The 21,566-nt window shown below is 40.0% G+C and overlaps 2 protein-coding genes across 11 annotated transcripts in view; both read right to left on the bottom strand.

Annotated features, from left to right (window-relative positions):
* AGBL2 (AGBL carboxypeptidase 2) overlaps positions 1-5,608 on the bottom strand; it is a 45,896-nt gene extending 40,288 nt beyond the window's left edge. For 7 of the 10 annotated variants that reach the window (XM_007181234.2, XM_057553670.1, XM_057553672.1 and 4 more), the window contains exons 1-5: positions 5,524-5,608; positions 5,213-5,352; positions 4,859-4,922; positions 3,686-3,820; positions 709-762 (exon numbers count right to left, since the gene is read on the bottom strand). In XM_007181234.2, coding sequence (XP_007181296.1) covers positions 709-762; positions 3,686-3,820; positions 4,859-4,922; positions 5,213-5,248 — 289 coding nt within the window. In that variant the 5' untranslated portion in view covers positions 5,249-5,352; positions 5,524-5,608. Of the gene's footprint in view, positions 1-708; positions 763-3,685; positions 3,821-4,858; positions 4,923-5,212; positions 5,353-5,523 lie in introns of those variants that run through there. The other 3 variants (XM_028166246.2, XM_007181237.2, XM_057553674.1) reach the window with 3 other exon arrangements.
* Positions 5,609-7,568: 1,960 nt separating this feature from the next.
* FNBP4 (formin binding protein 4) overlaps positions 7,569-21,566 on the bottom strand; it is a 46,824-nt gene continuing 32,826 nt past the window's right edge. Inside the window, exons 16-17 of the mRNA XM_028166214.2 lie at positions 11,447-11,604; positions 7,569-8,656 (exon numbers count right to left, since the gene is read on the bottom strand). Of these exons, the coding sequence (XP_028022015.2) occupies positions 8,566-8,656; positions 11,447-11,604 (249 nt within the window). The 3' untranslated portion in view covers positions 7,569-8,565. The remainder of the gene's footprint in view (positions 8,657-11,446; positions 11,605-21,566) is intronic.

Genomic DNA, 21,566 nt, shown 5'->3' with positions numbered 1-21,566 from the left:
TAACAAATAAGTAATTTTAAGCACTGTATTAATACATTAGCACAGATATGCAATCCTATGACGTGTTTCTCCTTCAAAGAGATTTAGTACAGGATGACAGCATCAAAACTATAAAATGTTAAGTTAAAATTCTGCCTTAGTCTGTTAAACATTTAAATGTAAAGCTTTAGAGTAAGTTAGAAGAAACTTTTTTCTTTTTTTTAAATCAACGTTAATGGGTCAAAGACATTTCAACAGTGGGTTACAAATAAAAGTTACTTAACGTGTGTTAGTATTTTTGTCTAGAGAGAGGCAAAAAAGAAAACTTTCAATTCAACCACTAGCATTTCAGAAAAAAAGTACATAAAACTCTATTAACTACAGGGAAACAATCTACAAATTAAATTTCAAGTTCATAATATAACCATTCAAAGGACAGAGGGACTTACAAAACAGGGAGGTGGATAGGGGCAGAGGCGTGAGCAGGGGCAGAAGAGAGAGAAGAGTTCTTGGGAAATAAAGAATGGGAAAAAAGGGAGGAAAACAAGGGCGTTCAAGGAGAAAGGGGGGAAAAAAGGAAATGGGAGGAAGAATGAAAAGAAAGGGAAAGGGGAAGGAAAGGCTGAAGGCCCCTAGGGTGGTAACTCCCAGCTCTGGTGGGGAGAGCAGGAGGGAGAGACATTCCCGTAACGGAGTTTCCGTTCTCCGGTCTGGAAGGACATGAAATACCTCTGTTCTCAGCTTCTATCTGTCTGTGCACAGCTGAAGAGAGACAGGTAGGCCCTAGAAAGAGGAAGGAAGAGGTATGGTTGGTCCGATGGATCTTTATTTTTCCTGCCCGTGTCCCCTATCCCTTTCCATCCCCCGCCCCCACTTTGGGCCCCTGCATTTCTGTGTCTAAATATTTCCCCCACTGTTTAAGGCAGGGGGAAAAGGCAACAAACATTTGAAAAGATGGTAAAGCTGCTCAATCTCACTCATAAAGAAATGTAAATCAAAATGACAAGGAGATAACAGTTTATTCGCTAACAGACAGGAAAAACATTTATGTGTTTTCACACTCATCTTGGCAAAGGTGTAAGTAAACAAGTACTCTCATAACTTGCTGACAAAAATGCAAATTGGTGCAAACTTTCTGGAAAGCAATTTGGCAGTGTCTAGTAATATCTAAAACATACAAACCCTTGATTCGGCAATCCCACTGCTAGAAATTACTTTATAGATTTTCTTAACAAAAGCTCGTCAAGATACATATACAAAGATGCTCACTGCAGTAATGTTCAAATAATAAAAATGTGCAAACAACCAAAGCACCCAACAAAAGGGAAGTTAAAATAATTATGACATGTTAATGGGATGGAATACTGTAGGTGCTCTAAAAAGAATGAGGTAGGTGTTTCTTGTGCTCATACGTAAAGGCTCTATTTTTAAACAAAAAAAATCAAAGATTATGTATAGGATCCCTATGAGCAATTAAAAAGAAAAAATATATAGACACTTGAGGATATATTTTCTTTTTCCTGAAAAGAATGATTACAATAGTGGCTATATTAAGGGTGGGGCTGGGAGAGCTCTTAATTTCCTTTAGTGTTTTTTTCCTACCATCTGAATTTTCTAACCTTATACATATATTTCCTTTTCTTTCTTTTTTGGTTTCTTTCCTTCATTCGTTTGTTCCTTCCTTTCCTTCTCTTCTCCTTTTTTTTTTTTTTTTTTGAAACAAGCACATTATAACTCATTCCTTTTTACCTCCTTTGTACTTTTCTGGTTTAAAAAACAACAATAACAACATAATAAATGCTTTGCTACAAAGATAAATATCTTCTTCACTCCAATGATCAAAACAGGGGGGAAAAAAGGTGTCAGGTTATCAGTTATACTCTAACTAAAATTCATTTACATTGTTGTGTTACCTCTAGCAGCTGACTTTGCATTTTACATTTTTTATTATATTAAGACTGGCAATTGTTTCTTATCAATGTTATTTCAGTGTCAGCAAATGGGGCAGGAGGAAGCTGAAGGGGGGTGGTCAGCTGGCTCCTGAGCCATTCCATCCTAACAGTCTCCTTTGCTCAACCCTTGTCTTTCTATTCCCTGCCAGAAGCTCTGGGACACAGAATGGAAAAGCCTTCTGGGCACTGGGATGAGCAAAAATATAAGATACATATTTGAAATGAAAATGGAATTGCTACATCAAAGGTTAAGTACCATTTTACATTTTCCACGTATTGCCAAACTGCCTTTCTAAAAAATCTTATCTATTCACATTCCTAACAGCAGTGTGGGAGAGTGTTCTCCCATCTCCTGACCAAAAAAAAATATTTTTTGCCCAAATCTCATAATTTAAAAATGGTACCTTGACATATTGATTTGTATCTTTAATTAGAGGTGAAACTGAGCATCTTTTCATAAAGCTTGTTGACTGTGTTTTCTTTTCTATGAACTCCTTGCTCATGTCCTTTGTCCATTTTTCTATTTGGTCATCTTTTACATATTGATTTGTAAGAGTTATTATGTTAAGGAAATTAATCCTGTGAAATATTTGTCACAAAATTTTTTTCCAATTATTTTCCTTTACTAATGGTACTATTTTCTATACAGAAATTTAAATTTTTGCTGTAAAAATTATCAGTGTTATATTTTATGGCTTTTGGGTCTTGTGTCATTCATAGATTTTTAACTAGAAAAGGGACACAATCAGATTTGCACATAAAAAAGAACACTGCTGTGTGGAAAATGGATTGGAAGGGGGCATCATGGAACAAGAGAAGCCAAGAGACCAATTATGAGGCTGTTTCAACAGTGAGATGATGGTAGCTGGGGGAGGGTTAGGGTGGGGGAAGGATGTACAATAAAGAGAAGTGAACTGATGTTTGGTTGGATATATACTGAGGGAGAAATTCAACTGCATTCCTACCCTTGGATTCCAGAAGAAACTTGTGGAATCCCTGTAAAAAATTATTTTTGCTTAAGCTAGTTGGAATTGGTTTCCACCACTCTTATGCAAAGAGCCTTAACAAATATATCCATCAAAACTGCATGAAAAAAAATCAATGTGTTACTCTTGACCAAGGAGTTTTAACAAATTTTCCAACAATTTGGAGGAAGATCATCCAGAATGTATAGTATTTTAATTTAAACCTACAATCCAAAGCAGATCTAGAGAGAATTTTTGTTTTGTTATTTTTCATTTAAAAAATTTCTTTCTTTGTTTTTTAAGAGAGAACATTTAAAAAAAATTTTATTTATTCATTTTGGCTGTGTTGGGTCTTTGTTGCTGCACACGGGCTTTCTTTAGTTGTGGCGAGGGGGGCTACTCTTCATTGCAGTGCATGGGCTTCTCACTGTGGTGGCTTCTCTTGTAGCAGGGCATGGGCTCTAGGCGTGCGGGCTCAGCAGTTGTGGCTCGCGGGCTCTAGAGTGCGGGCTTCAGTAGTTGTGGCACACGGGCTCAGTTGCTCCGTGGCATATGGGATCTTCCCGGACCAGGACTCGAACCCGTGTCCCCTGCATTGGCAGGCAGATTCTTAACCACTGTGCCACCAGGGAAGCCCCAAGAGAGAACATTTTTGAGTGATGTCAGAAACAGTGGCCAAGCCTGCTCCCCTGGCTTCTCCCACGTTAGGCCACGTTCTCCTGAACACTGGGAGCTGTTGCTCAAGGAAGTGAGGGTTCTGGGGGTCATACAACACTGATTATTACTCACACAGACGCTTCTCCTTTTGCAAGGGGTCCGGTATCAAATCCGCTGTTTCCCCAAAAGAGCCACTCAACAGGTATCGATGATTATTCTTCCAAACATGCTGGTGCGTAGCAGAGTTTGGTAAACTGCCCCTCTCAGCTAAGAATAGGCAGTTTAATGAAACGTGCTGGAAGGCTAGTTCATCACCTCCAACACGTAGGTCAACACCCAAACCACTACTACTAGCAAACCGCCTTCTAGTCACCACCTGCCACCACATGCCTTTACAATGAATACAACCCATTTTCCAAAGAGCTTTCACATTCCAATTTATGGGAATTAAACATCATTTTCTCCATTTCATGCGGAGGAGAAGACTTGAGAAGCAGTATGGTAAAGTGGAAAACTGGGAGGCAGCTATACGACCAAGTGAAGGCAAGTACTCAGAGTGAAAGTGGAGCACTCAGAGTGGGAGCTGCTTTGTCCTGAGGGCTCTGCTGAATCTGGTGAACTGGAAATTCAGTTTTCAACAAATTACAAAATGAAATAGTTAATAAGAAAGTCTAACAAGGTTGATAGAAATAAAATCAATATAAAAACCTAAATTTTATTTCTAAATACCAGGAGCAAAGTTAGAAGATCAAAATTTAAAAAGATACCACTTATAATACCATACAAATATGCAGTTCTATGAAAAAAATTATAAGTCTTATTGGCAGACATTAAGGAGGACCTAAGTAAATTAGAGAATTAGACTATATTAACAGATGGGAGAACCTGGTATTGGAAAATTCTCATTTCTTGTCAAATTTGATCTATAGATTCAATGTAATCCCATATTTTTTTTAAAGCATCACAAGCCAATTCTAAAATTATATAAAAAGGTAAGAAGAGCCAAGACACTTTTGAAGAATGACAATATGGGAGGACATGTCTTTCCAGATATCAAGACTATTTTAATGCCATGTGGTGTCATTAAGAAAGGGTGGTACTGGTGCAAGGACAGACAAACAGACCCTTGTATAAATGGACACGCAACAGAGGTAACACAGCATATCAGTAGGGAAAGGAAGTTCTTTCACTAACGGTGGTGCTGGAAAAATTCATCAGTTTATCCAAGCACAACTCTCTCAGTTGATCAAACAATTTACTTCATGAACCCAGGAAAGGTGATGCTAGATAAGAATGAGATATTACCTTTAAAGTAGCCATAGTACTGGAGGTGATGGTACATAAAGTCTTCATAGGGATCAGGAAGAGTCTGTGAAACGACAGGCTATCTCAATCAGCAAAGTGCTTTCATAATTATAGAGTAATTATTATAGCAGCCTGTTATAAGAATAATACTGACTCTTAACAAAAGTACACAAGCATTGTTGCAGAGGACACTATACCTGAGAACTTCTGTAAACAAACCATGTGAAAGACATTTGTGCAAATTATTCTATCTTTGGGATCGAGATCTCCAGCCAGAAAAAGGTGCCACCAGAATATACCTGCGGATCTAGTACTGGATTTCCGTGGAGTGCCTGGAGAGGAGTGTGTACCGACCTGCTGCTTTAGCTCTGTTTCCAAAGCTGGGAACATGTTACTTCTGCATGGTATGTATGCTGAAGACCAGTCAGCGACACCGGCATCCAGCAACAATCCCTGCCCAATTTCCAAAAGGGCAGTTGATTACACAGGAGACGCTAAAAAACCAGAGCAGGACAACTGAAAAACTGTCGAAATTTACCCACGTCCCCTCCCTCCTCTTCGCAGATCCCACGCTACTTTAGGAAACCCTGCGGTACCGCTCCGTCTTCCCTGCCAACCCAACCTCTCAGATAAGCAAGGACCCGCCACGAGGCCCGGATGCGCACCTGAAGAATTTGGGAGAGCGGCTTGTCTTCCAGCCTCCTCCTCCGGAGGCGCCAGGACCCCTGCTGGCCCCATGCTTCTTTCCCCACCCCCCCTCCCCCCCGCTAGTGAGGGAGATGCCCACCACCAGGTCGCTGCAGGAAAGTGAAAGAAAAGGGGATGAGGGGTCCGGCGCAGTCGTCTCGGCGTGGGTGGAAAAGAAAGGTCAGGGGCCCGGAGAGTGGGCTCTGAAAACGGAATTCAGGGATTCAGGGCTTCCTGGTCAGGGAGAAGGTGGCGAAGGGCAGTTTCCCGGAGAGTCGCGGGACGGGGCGTAGAGATCTCCTACGACTGCAGAGGGAAGGTTGCTACCGCCTCCGCGCCCCGGCCCGTCCGGGGCAGCAGGGGTGCGTGCGGAGTCTGTGGCGACAGAGAAGCGTGAGCGAGGCGGGGGACACGGTCCGCAGGTAGAGGCCCAGTCGCGCACCGGCCACAAGACACGCTCGCCACGCTCACGGGACACTACTTTCCACTAGGGCCCCAGTAGCCTAGCAACCACGAGACGGAAGCGGGAGGGCGGGGCGGCTGGGCGCTTCCGGAGAGCGAGGCTCCGCCTCCGAGCAAGGGGTGGGGAACCGGGGAAAAGTCGAAGACTGGCGTTGAGGTACCATGGATTCACTCATTCCTTTCATACAGTATTGCAGCCTGGCTTCTGGGGATTAGAAATTGCATTGATGGGGGACTTCCCTGGTGGTCCAGTGTTTGAGACTCCGTGCTTACACTGCAGGGGAGACGGATTCCATCGCTGGCTGGGAAACTAAGATCCCGCATGGCCCGGGGCAAAACAAAAAAGCAGCTGTTCCTCCGCTTAAGGAAACTGTTGAGTATTGCTCAAAGGGAGCCGCTTCCCCTCTTTCACCTTCTATTCTCTCCAACCCATAGCTAGAATTGAAAAATTACCTCCTACATTGAAAACATACAAGTTAGTAAATTAAAACCACACATTTTGACTATCAAATTGTCAGATTCTAAAAAATGCTCCTTTCTGGCAGGAGATGGACAAAGGCACTTCGTCCCTGTACCAATTCCTAGAAGTCTGTAAAACTGTTAGGCACTTAAAGCAAAAGCTTTAATGGCTAGTTGACAGCCTTTATTTCCAGAAATATGCTCTACGCAAATTACAAGAAAAACAATTTTTTTTTTAAAATTTTATGCTACATGTGTTTTTAAGAATTTGATTTTTAAAAATTTATCTTTCCTGCATTGGGTCTTCGCTGCAGCGTGCGGGCTTTCTCTAGCTGCAGCGAGCAGGGGCCACTCCCCGTTGCGGTGCATGGGCTTCCCACTGCAGTGGCCTCCCCCGTGGGAGCATGGGCTCCAGGCACGAGGGCTCAGTATTTGTGGCTCGCAGGCTTTGGAGCACAGGCTCAGCAGCTGTGGTGCACGGGCTTCGCTGCTCTGCAGCATGTGGTATCCTCCCAGACCAGGGATCAAACCCGTGTCCCCTGCATTGGCAGGTGGGTTCTTAACCAATGCACCACCAGGGAAGCCCAGAAAAACAATTTATATACAAAACGGTCACCTAAATACATAATGGTAAAAAAACCAACACACAAGCATACATGACACTGATTAGACAATTATATGCATATAAAATACTAGAATAAAATTCTAACTATTGTTGTCTTTGGTTAACTTTACATGACTATAAGTATACATAACTTTTGTAATTAGTGGAAAAAATATAAAGCACCTTTTTTTCACAATATTAACCACATTACATCATTTCCAGGATTTAAGTAGGCCCAACACTAGCTAATAATATAGACTACAAGCTCCAAAATTTAAGTCACTCCGTACCTTCTGGTACTAGAGGCCTGTTTTTCTAACCCCGTCCTCGCACCCCGCAACGGGCTCAAGATCCTGATGCTTTTTTTCCTGGAGCTGTTCTTCAATGTTTGCACATACCTTACACTATACTTGATTAGAAAAAACAATTGACTTAAAGTAAGTCTTGGTTACATAATCGTGGAGTTAACATGCACAACAGGAGCAAAAGAATAACCAATCAGAAGTATAAAAAAAGCTTTATTAGTGCATATATACAAATTTACAAGGTCAGAAACTGGAGAAATACAAACAGCTTTAAAACACAATTTGCTTTTTCTTCAGTTTAAAGTGACTTTTACCTGATTGTGATACAATAGAAAGTACAGAACAGTAAACTGCTTTTTAAATACTGGAATTTTATGCAGAATACATTCACACATAAATGGAAGGTGAACTTTGGACCAAGGTAAGACAATGGAGACACACCGATACATACAGTGGCTTTTGTTACATTTACTGCCACATATGTGAGGGGGAAGTTCTCAAAATCAAAGACACTAACACCTGCTGCTGCTGCCACCTATATTGTAATTTAAATATGCCACCTAGTATGTGAAATGACTGAGCTATCTTTATCAGTTCTAGAATCTGTGAGAAAGAATACTCTGAAGAGTGTGGCCATCTGTTAGCACAAGGTGAACGACTTGATATATCTCAGCACTTCAGGGGTGGCAGACTAGAGGAAGAGGTCAGAAAGAGATTCCTATAATCCCAGTTAAGCAAGGCAAAATATAGAGCTGCTTTCTTAATTGCACTTGTTCTGAAGAAGTTAATGAGAGAGAGAGCGCCACACTAGGAACTACAAGAGCCTCTATGAGGCAGGAAAATCCTCCCCTTTTCGTTAGTGAGTCCTCTACAGAGGTGTCATACTCATGAGCCGCATGTTCCAGACTGATGAGGTTAATGTACCTAACAGCTGAGGGTGCCAGCGTGAGAATAAAGGCAGCCAGGTCAAAGCATTCAGTCACCTCACCTTCCAGCAAAGCAGAAAAATTACATTTCACAAATGTGGCAATTTTGTACGTGTATACTCTTGCCCAGGAAATTCATATGCTCTCCCTCATAACATTTATAGTTTATTGACAACAGTAAGACTGGTTAAGACTCTGAAATGATTAAAAAAACAAAACAAAAACAAACAAAAACAGTAATAAAAATTTAAACAATTTAAAAAACTATGTGTTTGGAGCCATTTTTCTTCTCTTCAGTCTTGCTCGCCAATCTTCAGGAAGGGCTTCAAAATTAGCATTTCTCTCTGCCATGCCACTGTGAAAACAACATACAGATTAAATTACTTCACTGGAAAGAAAAGGAACGAAACTGTTTATTTCCTAGCAAATAAAAGCTAACTGAAACCGAAAATGTGATATATGGTATCTATGTTCATGAAAATGTTTCAAGTTTCTCAGCTAAGTACCAGCGTTATTCTTCACCAAATTTCTTAATTGATAGGTCAACCAAACACATACAAAGCACTCTTCTCTACAGTTTTATTTATATGTAAGTGCATATTTGTTTTTATATCTCCCCAGTAACCACTCAAGCCATACTGAAGGAAAATAACACATTCTTGTAAAAGTATTTCTTGGCCTCTAGGAGTTATGATTCTTTATCCTAGATATATTTAACACATAGGAAGATATATTTAACTCTTAACATACCATCAGGGACCGTTGGACCTAATGTTTTTGAGACTCACCTTTGATCAGTTCTAATTAGGATTGATCTCTCATGGCTTATTCAGTCATTTATAAAACCGATTAAGACTCAGATTCTCTGAGCCTGCGTGTCTGGAGCCTGTGCTCCGCAACAAGAGAGGCCACGATAGTGAGAGGCCCGCGCACCGTGATGAAGAGTGGCCCCCGCTTGCCGCAACTAGAGAAAGCCCTAGCACAGAAACGAAGACCCAACATAGCAATCAATCAATCAATTAATCAATAAAAAAAAAAAAATAAATCTTTAAAAAAAAAAAAAAAGACTCAGATTCTAGGGAATGCCCTGGTGGTACAGTAGTTAGGACTCCATGCTTTCACTGACGAGGGCCTGGGTTCAATCCCACAAGCTTCGCAGCACGGCAAAAACTCAGATTGTAACTTACAATTACCAGAATGGGTGCGTTAGACCCTTTTATAAATCTAAAATAAGCTAAGATTAATTACAGAATCTTTGTGACTTCCCATCATCTTGAAATAGTTTGCTATTTCATCATTGTAGGAATTAATCATTACTCAATTCCCAGCAATATTAAAAAAAGACTAAACTAGTAAGAAAGCTGAAGAATAATGGAATCATCTACAAGGATGATACAAAAGTGAATTAAATTATCACTAATACCATCCCTCAGTTTTCTTATTGTGTTGCCCAAAACAGTGCAACTCCTTTCAAGGAAGTAAAAAAGAAGTCTGGAGACAACATCTTCATAGTCTCCCCTACTGCTCCCCAATATTATACAATCAGATAAATGCAAAGAGACAGAGGCACTGTAGATTCTAATTGTGACGGTAAAATTGACTGGATAAATAAAATCTCAGCCTATGAGTGATAAGAGGACCATAATCTAGATGAATCTTCTCAAATTCAAGACTGATGAGTGAAGATACTGAAGGAAAACAACACATTCTTGTAAAAGTAAGGAAATGTAAGGTCGAAAAGGAAATACAGTATTCTCATTGAAAAGAACAAGCTGGGACTTCCCTGTTGGTCCAATGGTAAAGAATCCGCCTTACAATGCAGGGTATGCGGGTTCGATCCCTGGTCAGGGAACTAAGACCCCACATGCTGCGGGGCAACTAAGCCCGAGCGCCACAACTACCGAGCTCGTACACCTCAACTAGAGCCCATACGCCGCAAACTACAAAGCCCACGTGCTCTGGAACCCGCGCACCACAACCAGAGAAGAGAAAACAAGTATGCCCCAACTAGAGAGAAGCCCTCGCGCCGCAACAAAAGATCCCACATGCCTCAACAAAGATCCCGTGTGCTGCAACTAAGACCCAACACAGCCAAAAATAAATAAAATAAATAAATAATAAATAAATCTGAACAATCTCCTTCACCCAGTATTTTGTAACAAGAACTGGCACTATCGCATTTTCCTTAGAAACCTTTCAGGTTTTATACTGCTATATGCTAAAATTTACTTGATAAGGTTCTTAAGTGGGACAAATGCTGAAAGCAGGTGTGTAGTGGCTAGAGAGAAAAAGATATTTTAGGAACAAAAAAATTCACTGGAATGACTATCCCAATTAGTGTTTATGGATCTAAGAATGAAAATGTTTTGAATTATGAAGCAAAGATGGCTATCCTCTCCCAACTTTTTTTTTTTTTTTTGGCCACGCCATGCAGGATCTTTCCCTGAGCAGGGACTGAAGCCGGGCCCTCAGCAGTGAAAGCGCAGAGTCCTAACCACTGGACCGCCAGGAAAGTCCCCCAAATATTTTCCTAAGTACTGCATTTACAGAGGCTGCAAGTGCAAGAACCAGCAGTAATGATAAGCCAGAACCTATCAGAGATGAGCCTGCAACCTGGCAGCACTTCTGAGAGGAGCATGCTGCACGTTGCGCATTGACAACTGAGCAACAGCTGCACTCAAGGAACGCTGCTCGTGCAGTACGCGTACCTCCAAAAACCAGGAAAATAAGTACAAATTTGAGTTAGCTATGTTTAAATTCTTACTAAAATTTCTAATTAAGTTTTCTCCTCTTTATTTTTTATGTCTGTAAATTATTTGTAAAATTTAAAAATATACATATAAAAGAGTCTCTTGGAGTTACATGGTAAATGGGGATGACTATTTTTCCCCATATGCTCAGGGTTAAGATAGCTCTTTGCCTAAGAGGAACAATCAGTGGGAAGTATTACAAATCTGATGTTTCTGATTTTGAAAAAGGCTAGACTATAATTTTTATAGGGAAATAAACATTTCTATGAACTAAAAACTGCTTAGGTAAGTCTGTAAAGGAATCAAATTAAGGGCTATGATTTTAAGAACGTGATGGCTCTAAAACCACAGCTACAACCACCACTATCCACCCCATCTATGGTTCTTTCTTTTACCTGACCAGCTGCTGCTGTTTCCACTCTTCAATTCGCTTCTGTGCAGTTGATTCTCGGTCCTCTTCACTGGAACTAGAGTTCTCCTCTTCATCTAACTCACGCTGGATACTCTGCCATTTCTTTACCAGAGATGGCATTTTGGTTTTACTCTTCTTTGCCTGTAACAAAGGAATATAATACATAAAACAAGGGAATGAGTCCTTCACATGAGATCAGGATCTTTTCCTTAGTTCTAAGGAATAAGTGAACTTCAAAATTAAAGGAACAGAAACACCAAAAATAAATACCATTCTAAGTTCTTGCCAGAAATTTCTACCAACTATAAACTTAAAGCTTGGTTAAAAATCTAAAAAGTGTAAATGTGGGGTTTTATGAAATTAGGTCAGAAACATTTCCTTTAGCCTTATTCTATGAAATTCAAAACTCTTGCCCTTGTCTCATCTTCTCAGAATTACAGTGTACCCGGGACTTCCCTGGTGGTCCAGTGGGTAAGATCCCATGCTCTCAATGCAGGGGGCCTGGGTTTGAGCCCTGGTAGGGGAACTAAATCCTGCATGCAGGCCTAAACTAAGAGTCTGCATGCCGCAACTAAAGATCCCGTGAGCTGCAACTAAGACACGGCACGGGCAAAATAAATATATAAATATTTTTTTAAGAAAAAGGAAAAAAGAATCACAGTGTACCTTTTTACAATTTTAAATGGATGCAGTGTTCACATCAAGTGAAACACAGTGCTGAGAAACAAATGACCAGCTTTTCTGGAAAGAGCCAACAGAGTCAAAGGCAACTATTAAATATGAAAAATGCAAAGAGGTGTATCAAAACATTAATGATGAGATTAGTTCTAAGAGGAGATACAATAATAAATTTTTCTATTAGCTTAACTTCATTTTCTAAATTGCCTATAATAAACATAATCTCACAGTAAAAAAAAAGCTTGTGATATTTATTACATATCCAACATGGCTTGCTCTATCACTACCTTCAGAGTTCTGATCAATGGCACTCTTTAGCAAAGATGCCTTCCCTGACCACCCTATCTATATGAAACAGTACCACCTCCCAAAGGTCACTTTCTGTCCTCTTACACTTTTTTTCATTGCATTTTTAAACACTGAACATATATTTGCTTATCTGTTTCTGCAACCCAGCCCCCCCTACCCTCTCCAAGCCCACCAGAAAAGCTCTACAAAAGCAGAGATTTTGCTGGTTAGCTACTGAATACAAAGCTCCTAGAGAGAATGCCTGACACACAGTATGTATTCAAAATATACCTGCTGATATTTGTGATTAGTTCTTTGAATTTAGAGAAACACTGTATTCGACATTGATAAGAACCACTTTTTATCCCTGCGGTTTTGAAGACTTGGCCAGGTTACACTCTAAACGTGACAAGCAGGCACTCAAGTGACAGGTGTGACTGAGTGCTGTGCTCCTGTGAGGATCGGGTACAGGGACCCAAGCTTTTTTTCCGGCCTGCACTTAAGAGAAACACATTTCTTGATTAAGTCCCCAAAAGAGTTGAGAAAATAAGCTTAATATTTTCAGTCTTTTAAAATTACTTGGCTCCCTGCTCAATACCCTATTTCGACTGTCACTGACAGTTTTTAACCCTCTGGGAAACGCCCATCTATAATGCTTAAACCTTCTGCTCCACACACCTTCCCACATTCCATTCTGTCATCTCACCTGTGGTACAACCTGACCCACTGCATATACACCCTTCCAACAAGCTCCAACATAGCTCACCTGGGTTAGCATGGAACCAACTGAGTAGAAAGTAACATGAATTAATAACGGTCACCTGTGCATAGAGGGCTCACTGTGGTATAACCTCTCGCCGAACGTCTCCAAGTATGATTAAAAAACATAGATCTAGGTAGAGTCGTTGTGCTTTCATTCTGACTTCCATAGGATTTTGTAAATTTGTAGTGCATTTGATTCCTATTTGTCATGGGAAAGTACTTTATGTTTCAGAAGTTATGTACTGCCTATCACGTTTAAAACCATGGATCCCGAGTTGCACTGGCTATTTGAACACGTTTTTAATGTGGGAACACTGCAGCCAGAGGAATAAAGATTAAATGGCTAGAATTCCTTTTTTTCTAGTTTATTTTCTAGTAAACTGCACACAAAACTCTTCAGCAAAAAGACTGAAAATATATATTGGTCTCAAATATTCTTGAACATCAGAGGTAGTATATATCTTATATTCTTTTTTTTTTTTTTAAATTGGGGTATAGTTTTTTACAATGTTGTGTTAGTTTCCACTGTACAGGGAAGTGGAGTTCCCTGTGCTATACAGCAGGTTCTTATTAGTTACCTATTTTATACATATCAGTGTATATATGTCAGTCCTAATCTCCCAATTCATCCCACCGCCCACCTCCACCCTCTTATATCCTTTAAAAATGGCCTGTAACACTAAAGAGATGGATCATTGTCTTCAGATAACAGGTACATAAAAATGACATATTAATGTAGAATACTGGATTTTCAAAACTATTATTTATATGACTATAAAAGCATGATTGACTAAAAAATTACTTGTTGAACGAATGGAGGTGGAAGTAATTATCTCTCTCTGAAGACTGGAGGAAGGGCGCCAAGGAAGGCTTCGTAAGAGAAATGATTCCTGAGCACAGATCATTCTAACGATTTAATTATAAAAAAACGAACAGTAGTGGGACTGGTAAACAAAGTAAAGACATGTAGGTGATCAACAGTATGTTGGCTCAGGAGAACTGTATGTGGTAGAGTAAATAGTCTGATAAGAATCTAATTCAAGACATTATCCTGTCACTGTTGATTTTTTATAACACTTCACTGGGAGGGGAAAAGCTGATGAGAAAGTTTCTTTAAGTAATTTAGGGCATTCAAAGTGTTCATGAGGATGATGTCAGACTATGAAGCTCCAAGCCCTTGTTTCCCCATGGAAATATTATATAAACAAATAGAGACTGACTAAAATGGCTTTGTGGGAACTCTGGAAACCAGTCAAAGATCCTGAGCAACCAAGAGAACACCCAATCAAGAAAAACCCACACTAAAAACAGTAGGAAATTTTGTGGCATGTTTGCTTGCCCTTGTTCCACACCCTCCCCAGTGTGGTTGGGATGAAATGGCCCAATTCTCAGTTTTCCCCCTCCTGGTGGAAGGAAGTAAGTGGAATGTCTGATATGTTCTAGCCTGTCTATGGTTGCCTTAGGGACTGGTTTCAATACTGTCTTAACTTGGAGGTCAGCCAGGAATGGTGGTATATCTTGGGTCTCAGGTTGGAAGCCGTGAAAGGTAGTAGCAGGAGTTGCGGCATGTGAAAACCACAGGGGGATAGAAGTCATGTGGACAGATGGGGGCAAAAGATTATGGGCAGAGGAATACAACAGAACATATAAGGCTCACAGAAGAAGCAGGTGTGACTCTCTTAGGGAAATTAAAAGTAAATACACAAGGAGAAAGGAAAACAAAAAAAGCACATGTCCAGGGAACACATATGCCCAGAAAAGGCCTGAAAAAATGTTGCACCTTCATGTTGGACTCATTAATGAAGGTTTTCCTCCATACACGGTCAGTGTGCAAAGACTGGGAGAGTATGTTATTTTCTCTAATGTGCAGTTTTCAACCAAAGATCACAAAGCATACAAACACATGCTGGGACTTCCCTGGTGGTCCAGTAGGTAAGACTCTGCACTCCCAATGCAGGGGGCTCAGGTTCGATCCCTGGATGGGGAACCAGATCCCACATGCATGCCACAACTAAGAGTTCGCACGCCACAACTAAAAGATCCCATGTGCCACCACTAAGACCCAGCACAGAAGAAAGAAAGGAAAGAAAGGAAAGGAAGGAAGGAAGAAAGAAAGAAAGAAAGAAAGAAAGGTTTCAGATTTATTAGACAAAGACTTTAAAACAACTGTCTTAAACGTGCTCAAAGAACTAAAGGAAAACACAAAGAATGAAAGAAAATCAGGAAAATGACATGAACAAAATGAGACTATCAACAAAGAGACAGATATTATTATTAAAAAGAACCAAAGAAATATTCTGGAGCTGAAAAATACATCAACTGAATTGAAAATTCATTATTTCAACAACAGACTCCAATAGGCATAAAAAAAGATCAGCAAAATTGATGATAGGTCATTCGAAGTTATTGAGTCTGAAGAGCAAAAAGGAAAAGAATGAAGAAGCAAAGTGAACAGAGTCTAAGTGACTTACTTATATGACATCATCAAGTGGACCAATATATGCATTATGGGAATCCCAGGAGGAGAAAGGGGCAAAGATCTTATTTAAGAAATAATGGGGCTTCCCCGGCGGCGCAGTGATTAAGAATCTGCTTGCCAATGCAGGGGACATGGGTTCGAGCCCTGGACTGGGAAGATCCCACATGCTGCGGAGCAACTAAGCCCGTGTGCCACAACTACTGAGGCTGTGCTCTAGAGCCCACAAGCCACAATTACTGAGCCTGTGAGCCACAACTACTGAAGCCCGCGTGCCTAGAGCCCACACACCGCAACAAAGAGTAATGCCCACTCGCTGCAACTAGAGAAAGCCCGCGTACAGCAATGAAGACCCAATGCAGCCCAAAATATAAATAAATAAATAAATGTAAAAAAAATGAGGGAGAAAAACTAAGATACTCCTAGATAAACAAAAGCTGAGAAAATTCATTACCACTAGATGTGCCCTACGAGAAATGCTAAAGCATGTCTTTCAAGCTCAAATGAAAAGATGCTAGACAGTAACTTGTCATACAAAAATATAAAGTTCTCTGGTAAAGGTAAATACAAGGACAAACATATAAACCAGTATTACTGTGATACTGGTTCATAATTTTTATTCTTCTACAGATTTTAAAAGACAAAAGCATAAAAAATAATTATAAGTCTACATTAATGGGTACACAGTATATAAAGATATAATCTGTAACACCAATAACATAACAGAGTGGAGGTGTGTCTGTATAGGAGTTTTTGTCTGCAATTCACTGTATCAGTTTAAAATAGATATTATACATAATTCCTACCATAACCACAAAGAAAATAAATATAGAATATACACAAAAGGAAATGAAAAAGAAACCAAAATGTGTCACTGAAAAAAATCAACTAAACATAAAGGAAGGCAGTAAGGGAGGAAATGAGAGACAAAAAAGCTATTATTAAGACATACAGAAAACAACCAAAAGAATACCAAATCCTTCCTTATCAGTAATTACTGTAGTAAATTATTAATTTACTAATGTAAACGGATTAAACTCTACAATCAAAAAACACATACTGCAATGGAGCAGGACCCTACGGTCCCTTCCTGTCATGTCCTTGGCCTACCTTTTGTCTGTGAAAAAACTTCAGCCAAAGAATAAGTTTAATTAGGGACCTCCCTAGTGGTCCAGTGGTTAAGACTCTGTGCTTCCACTGCAGGGGGTGCAGGTTCAATCCCCTGTTGGGGAACTAAGATTCCAAATGCTGCACAGTGCAGCCAAAAAAAAAAAAAAAAAAAAGTTTCATCGGAGAAATGAGAAAATGCAGAAACAAAGGCAAACAGTCAAATGAGACCAAGTAATACCTGTTTAGTCATTAAGCATAGTTAAGGACCTTTAGTTCCTTCTCAAGGGCTATAGATAATATTCTGAGCCACATCCTGTGAGCCGTCTTATAGATACTGAGGCCCCCACCAGGTGGAAGAAGTTAACTACATGATGACCACCAGACTGTAGCCATGACATAAGCTGCCACAATTCCGAGAACTGGCCTCAAGGAAATGGGAACAAACCGACCCTGGAACTGAAGATTAACTGTAGTTAAACTAATCACGATGATGCTGATCAGGCCACCGCGTGACCAATTTCAAGATGGACTGTTAGAGCTGACAGTGCTGTTTCTGTCTGTTGTCCCCTCCCTTCACCTATGAAAGCTCTTGTCCACTGACTGTAAGTGGGGGGAGTCGGCCTCTGGACAGGAGTTCCTCCCCACCCCGGGTTGCCAGCATCGAAAATAAAGCAAACTTCCCTTTCCACCAACCTTGCCCCTTTATTGGCTTCTGAGTGGTGAGCAGCTGGGACCCCCACTTTCTTTGGTTACAGTATTGGCAGAATGGATTAAAAAAACAAAATGCAATTGAAACTGATCACGTCTATAAGAAATTCATTTTACATCTAAGGACATACACAAGTTTAAAGTGAAAGGACAGAAAAACACATTCCATGAAAATTGTAGCCAAGAGAAAGAAGGCGTAAGTGGATTACTACAAGACAAAATGGAAATTAAGTAAAAAACTGTTAAAAGAGATAAAGGACATTACATAACAATAAAAGGGTAAAATCATACCACTTAAAATAGCACACAAAAGAATAAAATACCTGAGAATAAATTCAGCCAAGGAGATGAAAGAGTTGTACACTGAATATTATAAAACATTGCTGAAAGAAATTAAAGACCTAAATAAATGGAAAGGAATCCTGTGCTCACAGACTGAAAGATTCAATATTGTTAGATAGGTAATATGACCCAAACAATCTACAGGTTAAATGCAATCCCTATCAAAATTCCACTGGCCTTTTATGTAGAAATGGAAAAGCTGACCTTTAAATTCATATGAAATTACAAGGGGGCCTGAATAGCCAATATTGAAAAAGAGTCAGAGAACTCACACTTCTCAAATTCAAAACATACCACAAAGTTATAGTAATCAAAACAACGTGGTGCTGGCATACAGACCAATGGAATAAACCCATATGTTTATGGTGAACTGATTTTAGATAAGGTCTACCATTGAATGGGGTAAAGAATGGTCTCTTCAACAAATGGTGCAGGGACAACAGGATATCACACTCAAGAGAGTGAAATTGGATCTCTACTTGACACCATACAAAAATAAACTGAGGGGCTTCCCTGGTGGCGCAGTGGTTGAGAATCTGCCTGCTAATGCAGGGGACACAGGTTCGAGCCCTGGTCTGGGAAGATCCCACATGCCGCGGAGCAACTGGGCCCGTGAGCCACAACTACTGAGCCTGCGTGTCTGGAGCCCGTGCTCCGCAACAAGAGAGGCCGCGATAGTGAGAGGCCCGCGCACCGCGATGAAGAGTGGCCCCCGCTTGCCACAACTAGAGGAAGCCCACGCACAGAAACGAAGACCCAACACAGCCATAAATAAATAAACATAAAATAAATAATAAATACTGCTGTAAAAAAAAAAAAAAAAAGAATCTTTAAAAAAAATAAATAAATAAACTGAAAATGCTGTCACTGTTTGCAGATAACATGATACTATACCTAGAGAATCCTAAAGATGTTACCAGAAAACTACTAGAGCTAATCAATGAATTTGGTAGAGTAGCAGGATATAAAATTAATACACAGATATCTCTTGCTTTCCTATACACTAATGATGAAAAGTCTGAAAGAGAAACTAAGCAAACACTCCCATTTACCACTGCAATGAAAAGAATAAAATACCTAGGAATAAACCTACCTAAGGAGGCAAAAGACCTGTATGCAGAAAACTGTTAAGACAATGATGAAAGGAATTAAAGATGATACAAACAGATGGAGAGATATACCATGTTCTTGGAGATATACCATGTTCTTGGATTGGAAGAATCAACATTGTGAAAATGACTCTACTACCCAAAGCAATCTACAGATTCAATGCAATCCCTATCAAACTACCAATGGCATTTTTCACAGAACTAGAACAAAAAATTTCACAATTTGTATGCAAACACAAAAGACCCCGAAGAGCCAAAGCAATCTTGAGAAAGAAAAACACAGCTGGAGGAATCAGGTTCCCTGACTTCAGACTATACTACAAAGCTACAGTAATCAAGACAGTATGGTACTAGCACAAACACTGAAATAGTGATCAATGGAACAGGACAGAAAGCCCAGAGATAAAGCCGCGCACATATGGTCACCTTATCTTTGACAAAGGAGGCAAGAATATACAGTGGAGAAAAGACAGCCTCTTCAATAAGTGGTGCTGGGAAAACTGGACAGCTACATGTAAAAGAATGAAATTAGAACACTTCCTAACACCATACACAAAAATAAACTCAAAATGGATTAAAGACCTAAATGTAAGACCAGACACTATACAACTCTTGGAGGAAAACACAGGTAGAACACTCTATGACATAAATCACAGCAAGATCCTTTCTGACCCTCCTCGTAGAGAAATGGAAACAAAAACAAAAATAAACAAATGGAACCTAATGAAACTTGAAAGCTTTTGCACAGCAAAGGAAACCATAAGACAAAAAGACATCCCTCAGAATGGGAGAAATTATTTGCAAACGAAGCAACTGACAGAGGATTAATCTCCAAAATATACAAGCAGCTCATGCAGCTCAATATCAAAAAAACAAACAACCCAATCCAAAAATGGGCAGAAGACCTAAAGAGACATTTCTCCAAAGAAGATATACAGACTGCCAACAAAGACGTGAAAAGATGCTCAACATCACTAATCATTAGAGAAATGCAAAGCAAAACTACAGTGAGGTATCACCTCACACTGGTCAGAATGGCCATCATTAAAAAATCTACAAACAATAAATGCTGGAGAGGGTGTGGAGAAAAGGGAACCCTCTTGCACTGTTGGTGGGAATGTAAATTGATACAGCCACTATGCAGGACAGTATGGAGGTTCCTTAAAAAGCTAAAAACAGAACTATCATATAACCCAGCAATCCCACTACTGGGCATATACCCTGAGAAAACCATAATTCAAAAAGAGTCATGTACCACAATGTTCAGTGCAGCACTATTTACAATAGCCAGGACATGGAAGCAATGTAAGTGTCCATCGACAGATGAATGGATAAAGAAGATGTGGCACATATATACAATGGAATATTACTCAGCCTTAAAAAGAAACGAAATTGAGTTATTTGTAGTGAGGTGGATGGACCTAGAGTCTGTCATACAGAGTGAAGTAAGTCAGAAACAGAAAAACAAATACCGTATGCTAACACATATATATGGAATCTAAAAAAAAAAAAAGGGTTCTGATGAACCTAAGGGCAGGACAGGAATAAAGACACAGATGTAGAGAATGGACTTGAGGACACGGGGAGGGGGAAGGGTAAGCTGGGATGACGTAAGAGAGTAGCACTGACGTATATACACTACCAAATGTGAAATAGCTAGCTAGTGGGAAGCAGCTGGATAGCACAGGGAGATTAGCTCGGTGCTTTGTGACCACCTAGAGGGGTGGGATAGGGAGGGTGGGAGGGAGACGCAAGAGGGAGGGGATATGGGGATATATGTATACGTATAGCTGATTCACTTTGTTATACAGGAGAAACTAACACAACATTGTAAAGCAATTATACTCCAATAAAGATGTTAAAAAAAAAAAGTTTTAACTGAATGAATCAACAACTTACACTGAGTGCTAAAACTATAAAACTCAAAAGAAAACATAGGGGTAAATTTTCATGACCTCAGATTTGGCAATGAATTCTTAGATATGATGAAAAGCACAACAAAAATGAAAGCAGGACTTCCCCAGTGGAGCAGTGGTTAAGAATCCGCTTGCCAATGCAGGGGACACAGGTTCGGGCCCTGGTCTGGGAAGATCCCACATGCTGTGGAGCAACTAATCCCGTGCGCCACAACTACCGAGCCTGCACTCTAGAGCTCGAGAGTCACAACTACTGAAGCCCGTGCACCGAGAGCGCGTGCTCCGCAACAAGAGAAGCCACTGCAGTGAGAAGCCTGTGCACTGCAACGAAGAGTAGCCCCCGCTCGCCACAACTAGAGAAAGCCCCTGCGCAACAAAGACCCAACGCAGCCAAATATAAATTATAAAATAAATAAGTAAATTAAAAAAAAATGAAAGTAAGTTAGACTTTATCAAAATTAAAAACTTTAGTGTACTAAAGGACACTATCAGTGTGAAAAGACAACACACAGGATCGGAGAAACTATTTGCAAATCATGTATCTTATAAGGGACTTGTATTTAGAATATATATGGAACTCTTACAATTCAATAACAAAAAGACAAACAACCCAAATAAAAAATATTGGAGAGTCAAAGGACTTGAGTAGACATTTCTCCAAAAAAGGTAAACAAATGGCCAAAAAGCAAATGAAAAGATGCTCAACATAATTAC

Source organism: Balaenoptera acutorostrata, chromosome 9 (assembly GCF_949987535.1).
Source record: "Balaenoptera acutorostrata chromosome 9, mBalAcu1.1, whole genome shotgun sequence".
NCBI classification, from domain to species: domain Eukaryota; kingdom Metazoa; phylum Chordata; class Mammalia; order Artiodactyla; family Balaenopteridae; genus Balaenoptera; species Balaenoptera acutorostrata.
This window is presented reverse-complemented; position numbering and strand designations above follow the sequence as displayed.